The sequence below is a fragment of the Megalops cyprinoides genome, chromosome 21 (assembly GCF_013368585.1).
Source record: "Megalops cyprinoides isolate fMegCyp1 chromosome 21, fMegCyp1.pri, whole genome shotgun sequence".
Lineage (NCBI taxonomy): Eukaryota > Metazoa > Chordata > Actinopteri > Elopiformes > Megalopidae > Megalops > Megalops cyprinoides.
In genome coordinates, this window is record NC_050603.1 from 11,897,492 (window position 1) to 11,906,931 (window position 9,440).

The window sequence follows — 9,440 nt, forward strand, 5'->3', positions numbered from 1 at the left end:
GCCAATTGTAGATCTTGTATCTTAGTTAAATTGGAATGGGTTATTTTCATTTTCTCAAGTCTGTTTCCTTGGTTTGTAGGGATCTACAAGGTGCAGGTTTGGTTTATCAAGTCAAATGCTTTTTTGGGGTTTCAGTGCTTGACTTCCTCCAGGAAATATCAAATTGAAATCAAACTTCATTTGGATTTATATTTCAAAACATAACAGAACAGAGAGAAGCATTGCAGTGTTTAACAAGTCTCCACCAACTTGGGTACTCCTGTTTGTAAGGGGAAAGGATTATCTAAGATGTGGACCACTGAGGTTTTTCCCCCCAATTTCATAGTAATCCATTCATTTACCCCATTAAAATGTTGACTCTAACCTCACTGGTAAGAACTGCATGGAGCTATCATGTGCTCTCAATAAGCGAATACCAATCATTGAACCAATCATACTGTCTTATAATGGAAAGCAATGCCTTTTGACTGATCAAGCCACTGACAGCCCATTGTGGCTCCGGCCATTATAGTCTTCATGAGGCCTCAGTCTCCCATCAGTCCTAATTAGACTACCATGAAGAAATGGTTATACACCCTCATGCTACTCCACACATGAATGCCTTGTGAGGTGATTTTCATTTTCTTGGTTTTTGATTGCCTTGGCATATCCATATTTCATTTGAAATTTCTGCATAAGATCTGCATTGCAAAATATACCATCTGTAATGTGCATTTTATCGATAGGGAAATTTTTGGTCTTGGAAACTGTACTTACCATCAACGCTCCTCTTGTCCAGGTGAATATTCTCATAGTGTGCCTCCCAAAGTTACTTAAATATTTAACTTTTTCTGGTCATCTAGCCTTCAAGTGAATGGATGGCTAAAAAGATGATAAATTTATTTCTTGTTCTAAAAATTATACATCAGGAAACCCGCTCTAAACTCATGACAGAAGAACTTGGGCCAACATTTGCAATTGTTTTGTAGTTATTCATTTTTGGACATGCAGCTCAAGGGCGTTGATTGGCCACTCCAATGGTTCACACAGAAAACTATGCCTTCATTGTTCTCACACAAACTTCTCAGTCCTCAACACGTGCAACACCTGATTTGATTGAGAAGGTGTTTGTTCTCCTTTGTTAGGGAGGAAAAAGAATTACAAATGAACAAGCAAACCTATAAAGGATTTGAGATATCCTAACTTTAAAAACGGAAAATTATATGGATCAATTTCAAATTTGTTGCGAAAACAAAAGACGGGGTGACATTTCCTGGGAATGTCTGAGTGAACTGAGTGAACATCAAGATGTTTGGAAGAATAACTGTACAAAATTCATGATAGTTCCCATGGATAGAGATAGGAGATGTAATTTTTGAGATTTATGTTTGTTGAAGCAATGCTTGTGGGAAGTCATTCACGTGGACCCTCTTAACACGTTTTTGGCCACTGCTTGATGGAACAAAGGGATACCGTTGCATTGTATGTAGAAACAAAAATATAATGTAATAATAGAATAATTAATTTACCTCAGCACTTTACTGCATCCATCTCTATGTGTAACTACATTTTCTGTAAAATGTCATATTTTAAAATATTACGCATCAAATACGTTGTGTGCATAAAAATTGCATATATACTGTCTTGCATATTGAATATGTATGTTATTATATATACTTTAGATAGATTTGGTAATTGAAGAGTGAAGGATAGTAGTACAAAGAAAGACTGGGAATGGAGGGGTTTTAGGACAAAACAAAAGTTAATAAGAATAAGTTAGTATTCACTCAGATTCAGATGTTCGGGTTTTTCTTTTTCAGTGTAATGGAAACTTATTTTTATTTTTTTTTTCTCTGGGCACTGTTTCATTCTCCCTGGACTCACAGCTGAAGTTACCAAAAAAAATTGTGTCAATTTTAGAGAGCTTTTTTATTGTAAATGGTAAAAATGAGAATTTTTTTAATTGTAAAATATTGCTGTTTGATGAACTTGCTACCTAGAAAACAGAGCCAACAGCCTGAACTGACATATGATAGAAATTGAGAAGAAAAAACAATCAACATACCAATTTTAAGATCAAATATATCTTTACTCAAACATTTCCAAGATTTTAAAAAGCGAGTGTACTTGCATTATTTGTTATGTCCTTGGAGCCTAAGGTCAGGCCAGATACTTAGCATCTTAATCTTGAACAATATGTGGCAAGCTGAGGCATTCTCTGGTCACAGGTGTGCCACTCCTGACGGGATGTCTATTAACTGCCATCCATATGTCAACAGGGCAGGGTGCAACTTTGATGAATTCCAAATGGAAAGACTTGCAACCTAGGCTGTAAAGAAACAGCTAACGGTGAACAAACAGCTTTAACTGACAGGTTTTTAAACTGTGAGCAAACATTAAAAATAAACACCCCCTTTCCTTATCCTTGATGTTTCCAATTGGTGTAAATACTATAGTCACGCAAATGTAATGTTCAAGTAATGCTTGAATCCAGCATGTCTTGTCTGAATATGTTAATATTATGTTACCTACAGCACTATACGTGAAGGACCTGGTACTGCAAAGGCTAAACAAAGTATCCCAGTATATTCTAATAAAGCAAAAATGGTACATACATAAAGGTACATCACTTCATATTCTTCTTCATATTATTTAATGACTTACTTCACAAAAATACACTTTTCTTTCAATAAAATAAGTGAAAGTAAAAGAATAAATAATTTAATAATAGTATTTTTTACTCTTCTTTCCACTGGCATAGCATCTATTCTTCTCCCCTTTTGGAGATCTTGCTGTGATATTGATTTGTGGTTTTGTACCCTAACAAAACCATTAAAAAGTGATTGGCTTACACAGTCATCCACCATTTTGTGACTTTGCAGTGTGATATTCGCATGCACAGATCCCCTGCACTATATCTACAATATGCAGATTGTTCCGTTGCCCAGGGAGACAGTACTGTTCATTTAAAGTGAGTCAGAACATGAAAGACCGGGTAGTTTAAGCTTGAGTCAGTCACAAACACAGCCTGCAAGGATCCTGCTCCTAAAGGATTTCAGTGTCTTCCATTCTTCTGGTTAACATTTATTCCAAGATTTTTGAGAACTTTGGGTATACATTACATTATTATCATTTAGCAGGCAATCTTATCCAGAGCAACTTACATAGCTTACAGTTTTTTTTACATGTTATCAATTTATACGGCTGAATATTTTACTGAAGGAACTGTAAGTTAAGTACCTTGCCAAAAGGTGCAGCGGCAGTGCCCCAGCGGAGAATCGGAGCAACCTTTTGATTATGAGCCCTGCTCCTTACCCCTGTGCTACACTGCTGCTGGACACCCTATACCAGAAATACATGCAGTGCATGTGACATTTTGACATACTTATGGACGGCCTCATTTTATTCACATTTACATATTACCAATTAGGAAATCTAGCTTATTTTTTTTCAAAACTATCGTACATGTCAGCATCCCTCTATCAGTTCTAAATGTTAGTAACAGTAATGTAAGTGTTATTCAGTGGTTTTAATACATTTTGGCAATTCCAATAAATGCATTCTCTGTAAAAACTTGAACTCTGAAGGCAACAATGTCACTACGAAATTACACAAACTGGAATCTGCTTGTATATAACTTGTCTCTGAAATTCAAAGCAAAGAATAAGCAGTCTCACAAGGGAATTTTGGAATTGGGTTGGAATTGGGTTGCCCACATTTAGGGCAGGAACTATGGATTTCAGGGACATAAGTGGCCGTTTAAAAGCTTGTAAATGAAATTTCATTTTGCTGAAAATTCATTCCATGAAATTCTCCATTGTTACCACAGGGTGGCAGTGTTCATGTTTATCCTTTTGTACGTACACTCCCCCTGAAGCTCATGTGATGCATTGCACATCTTATCCCTGAAGCTAACAAAGGCATTGGTTCTGATATACATTCTTTAACAGGCACCAGGAGAAAATACAGACGGGTGCAATTGCAATCCACGGGGTGCACAAAAAGTCATAAATACTTTGTTGACATCGGGATATATGGACACAACTCAGGGTGCACTGAGGTCTGTCTGGGGGTGCAATGCACCCCTAAGCACCCCCATAGTGCCAGGCCTGTTCTTTTAGCATTTCTTTTAAAACATTTAACAATTCAAAAGCTTAAGGATTAAGTTAATTCAGTTTGATGGTGAATTGCATATGTAGACAACAAGGTAAACATTTTTATTTTGTGTATTCTTTTGCTTATTAAACTTGTCGGGTCAGTTGGGTACTCATAGGTGCCCTTACCATACACACTTGTGCACCTATATGCACACACACACACACACACACACACACACACAAACACACACACATATCTATGAAACACAGTGATGCTCATGCCTGTCCTTGAAAGTGACGCAGAGAAGTAAATCTGTTTTTGTAACATGATGTGCTTTAACAAGCAAATATTTTCATTATAGATGTTAACTTCCTCTTGGTTTAAAGATCTTTCTTTTCTCATCATGTCTTTTTCTGTGTCTAGTTGTTTGAGTAATCATATCTAATCCATTTGAAACAGTAAAGTTCAGTTACTGTAAGGTGAATGCAATCTATTAACAAAAAGTCACACACAAAACCCACAAGGCAAAAATGAAATGTCTAACTTCATATACTTCAAAATAAATGATTTTTCAGGGAATGAAAAGCAGTCACAATAAATGAAACTTATAACGCAATCAACATAATACAGTAAAATAACACAAACATCATTGCAGTTTGATTTGAAAAAATAATGGTGAATAATTAATGATTCTGCACAGTATTAAAAGTTCAGTGACCTAGTGAAGTAGTGTTTTCAGTTTATTTCTTTCTGATGATGTCTTGAGCCCTCTGCCTTTTTGCTTATGCCTGACTGCCCCAGCAAATTTATTTTTCCTGTATGTGCAAACAGGGATTATGTTCTCAACTCTTACAGAAGTACACAAACCGCTTTGTGACTCCTGTCCCTTTTGATTTGTGTTATATCTCTACAATTAAGGTGATATCCCCATGGTATTTCACATAACTTCAATGACAAAATATCCACCAACTGATCTACCAGAGCACTGCAATTGCAATTCATGTACGAGAAGCATGAAAATATAATTTCTTTATCAATGTTAAAAAGCACAATGTGATACAATACATCTGGTAAAGACTATTTTTAACATAAAATGCATTGGTTGGCAGAAAGTGTAAAAGATTGCTGCATGGTACTAAACACTTGCAAACCTTTTTATCTTTTACAGATCTTATTGGCACACTATCAGATTCCCTTTTTGTGGATTTTTGTGACCTTACACTTACTTCTCCAGGACAGTTTAATAATGCGGCTCGTTTAATTGGTTTATATTTTAAAATGAAGTGATCCTCAATTTAGGTTACCTTAATTTCATTTTAGCCCTCTTTAATACTTATTTTGAGTGTGGTGGTCTTAGTAACAACAAACTTCTGGGGGTTGTGTGTCATGTGTAAGGCATTCACCGCCCATCGCCTATCCGGGAGCCTTAATGGCGAGTTCCCTTTCCGTGGAGAAACAGTGAATATCCCCGTCGTGGTTACCCCCTCCAAATGATAGCAGTGCACTGGCATTGGCGTAGCTCAATGTCTCTAAAGTGTACTTTGACCGAGTTTTACGTAGTTGCTCAGGGAATCCTGTGCATCACGGAAACAAATGTAGGGTTTAGTATTGACTAGAAATCAATCTCGGGCTTTCCGCTCCTCCTCCACTTCCCCTCTTCCCCTCACGGAAGGGTTCTCGCTTGTTTAAGTTCTTTATATTCAGATAATTAATAATACATAATTGCAAATTATTGATGAAAATATAGATAGAGAACTATTTATTACATTGAGTTTCGTAGACCGTTATCTCAAGCTAACGTGTTCTATTTTCTCTGTCACTATACATGCCTAACCGTTATTTTACAGCAGATTAGTTAAAGTAGCCCACCGGCTCTTACCACCATGAATTCTTATTTGTACACTTTATATTTGTGCTGTACACCTTAATGCGCCACGGCTTTCTAAGCCCTAGACAATCTGTCTGAAATTATTGTCTTTTTGAGGGCGGGTCGCATAGCCCGTCTGATGCCAGAGTAACGGTTTCCGATCATGTTCTTGTCGTGTGTGCCAAGAGGATAGCTAACGCCTTTTATTTTTGACAAAGTGTTGAAACTGTATTTTTCCCCGCATGGAACTGTGGTAAAAGCCTGTGAGAAGACCCTTGATTTCTAAACAGGATTCGTTAACAACGTGCTAAAGAATAAATAATGAATGTAAATTAGTTGTGTGACAAATAATGATTGCATGAATTATTATTAATTTGCCAGTTGTCAGTGATGCAAGTCGCTACATACAAGGGCGTCTGCTTAGCAAATGCATGACGCGTGAAGTAATAAGTAAGAAAACGTTTTAGAGCAATATTCTGTGCGGAGAGAAAAAAAAGTGAGTGGAACATCCTAGTGCGTTGGGAGTAGAGGCCTATTCAGTAATAATGAGTGAGTTAGTCTTGTTTGTCTTGCGTAGTTGTTATTTCGCTGTTTATGGAGCATTTTCTGTTATGACTCACTTCATAAAAATTTTCTCATTTTTCTTCCTCCTTGCTCCACTCCCCCTTCTCAATAATAAAAGCGCCCACCCACCACCTCTTTTTAAAGCGTGATACCGCGTTTATCACGTCTATTTCACGGACTGCCGTTGTTTCATTAACTTGAGCGCTCGTACATTCACATTCAGTGGTGACGACGAAAACAATCAACGGAAAACATAATATTTATCCGTCTGACGGAGCTCAATATCCAACATTTATCTTCAACTTCCAGTTTTATCTGGACAAACGGACACCAAGGATGGGTGCTGCAGGGGTTTCAGTGCTGCTCCTTTCCTGCATGCTCTTGGAAGGTATGGATCTCTCCTTCTTCATGCCATGTGACAAGTGCAGACATATGCTTCCCAGCGAGGCAACCATGCACATTTCTGTGAGCTGATCTGTAATAATCAGTAGCGTTAAGGGGTGGCAGCCTATTATAGTGGTAAGGAGCAGGCCTCCTAAAGGAAAGCTCGCTGCTGTACCCTTGGGTAAGGTACTTAACTCAGAATTAGCTCAGTTAAATATCCAGCTGATTAAATTGGTATCATGTAAAAATTGTAACCTACATATGTCGCTCTGGATTTAGAAGGGCATCTGCTAAATGCCAATAATAATAATTATTATTATTACTATAACAACAATAAATTGCATGACCTTTCCTTCTACCCCAATTCCCAGTGTTCGGCCCCTCCTCTGCAGAGCCCCAGCTCTGTTTTCCCCCTGCTCGACCTTCTCTCAGTAACATCGACGCCATCTGTGTCCACGGCGCCGGTCGCCGCGCGAACCACCCCCACTCCCTCCCCACCACTGGCTTCAGTTACCTGCAGCGACAGGCGGACGCCATCAACCAGATGGAGTCCTTGTACTCTGCGTGCTGCCAGAGTTACTCGACTCGGGACCGAGCGCTGACACTGAGCTGTGCTGAGAGAGCCGTGAGTACCTCTGCCTGAACTGTACCACACGTGTTTCGGCTTCGCTGTGTTTAATCAGACTCTACAAGGACACATAAAATCTCTTGTCCTGGGTGTATCTCTCTTTATCTATCTATTTATTTATTTATTTTGCTGAGGTTGACCCAGCAGATATGGAGAAAAGATTTTGAAGGCTTAGCTGAGGCGCTGTCTTGTAGAACCTTGAAGGCCTTTCGCAACACGCAAATATGAGCACTCATATCTTAATAATAAAGCAATAATGTACAGGAATATGCTCATGGGTATGTTGACTCTCCACCCCGCGCCTGCAGTGGGAAGATGTGCTAAGGATATACTGCGTTGACGAGTTTTCCGTCAAGACCTCACACTACCACTGCTGCAGGGAGAATTGGAAGACCAAGTGGAACTGCTTCAACAAGGAAGCCCCCAACCCTTCCTACCTACCTGCAGTATGAGCACAATGGCACCTCCACAACTGGGGTTTATGTGGAACCCCAACACCTGCCAGAGGTAAAGAGATATGTGGGAAGAGAGGACCTTTAGGGAAAGGGAGGGGCAGAGAGAGGGAAGGGATTTTGCTGAAAGGAAAGGAGAGAGAGGAGGTCATGGTGAGGTTATGGTTATGGTTATTAGAGGAAGGGAAAGCCTGAACTCATAGGGGTGAAAATCATAAGACTAAAATGCAGCTCACTGTCAACAAAGCAATGAGCTCAAATGTGTTTATTATCTTTTGTGATGTAGTACAAGTGAAGCTATATGTTTTTTTCTTGGGATTCTTAATTAGGATACACAACTGAGTCCCAAATCCTCATGTCTGAATACCGCCTCCAGGTCATGCCAGGAATATGACGACTGTCTCTGCAACCTTCAGCTAGAAGGCATTGTGATGTCCACACTTCAGACAGACAATGCGACCCCTCCATAGAATTCACTTTTTCATATTCTTACAAACCTGCTTTATCAAGATTACAATAACATGGAAGTAAGTCAGAAAACGTATAATACCAATGGAAATGTTATATTCACAAAATAGGGTACATATGTACAATGTAATTGATATTATTCTTCAGTATTTTTTCCATATGCTAACACATACTTTGACTGTCATTTTATGATGGTATTGGGCATATAAAATGCACAGTAAATGAGTGAAATTATTTGCATGATTTCCATATGCAGTACAAACACTATGTACTGAAATTCATATAAAAATAAATATATACAACAATATTTCAAAACATATCACGCTTCACAGAGTGTTGTTTTTTGAAGTTAATGAAAATGGCCTTTTTAGAACCTCTACAATACCACAATGTTCACTTATATTTGAAAACTGTACTGCAACTTGGAGATGTGCTTTTAACCCAAGTAACTAGGTTGTTAAAAATGTAGTCCCTTGAATAAGTGTATACTTTTAATCTGTAGAGTATGTTGAGCTCTGCAAACACGGTCTGTCTCTTGAAATACATCTGTAAAATGGACACACTACTCACTTCTTATTAAAAGGACATATACTCAAATTTCACAGGTTCTAATGTTAACCTACTGTAAAGTTTAAAAATTGAAATAGGTGACTAATCCAAAATGTTGTTTTCCATTTTAACCATATTTTTACTATTAACTAGGTCATTATAAAAATGATCATTGTGTCAGATTATGTAATTGTGTATGCTCATTACTATGTTTTCATGAAAAAAATGTACAAAACTTGGATAGATAATGATGAAACACATAACTTTATGTTATTTTTTCAAAATGCATAAATTCATGACACAGAGTGGTGGAAACTGACATGTTGCACAAAAAGCATTGTCTTGGTTTACATTTTAATTATTGTTGTTGTTCTTGAAAAGGGTTATGTCAGATATTTCATATTTAAATGTGTCCACACACTAAGAACAGTTTCACATCCCAAGGCTATAA

The 9,440-nt window shown here is 37.9% G+C and overlaps 1 protein-coding gene across 2 annotated transcripts; it reads left to right on the top strand.

Annotated features, from left to right (window-relative positions):
• Window positions 1-6,639: 6,639 nt before the first annotated feature.
• On the top strand, window positions 6,640-8,604 carry ecm1a (extracellular matrix protein 1a). Of its 2 annotated transcripts, none has more exons than XM_036516334.1 (4): window positions 6,640-6,896; window positions 7,264-7,517; window positions 7,829-8,027; window positions 8,302-8,604. In XM_036516334.1, the coding sequence occupies exons 1-3, from the start codon at window positions 6,845-6,847 to the stop codon at window positions 7,970-7,972; spliced, it is 450 nt and encodes a 149-aa protein (XP_036372227.1). In that variant the 5' UTR covers window positions 6,640-6,844; the 3' UTR covers window positions 7,973-8,027; window positions 8,302-8,604. The 2 variants fall into 2 exon arrangements, with proteins under 2 accessions (XP_036372227.1, XP_036372228.1); XM_036516335.1 differs by having other exon boundaries at window positions 8,349-8,604.
• The last annotated feature ends 836 nt before the right edge of the window (window positions 8,605-9,440 follow it).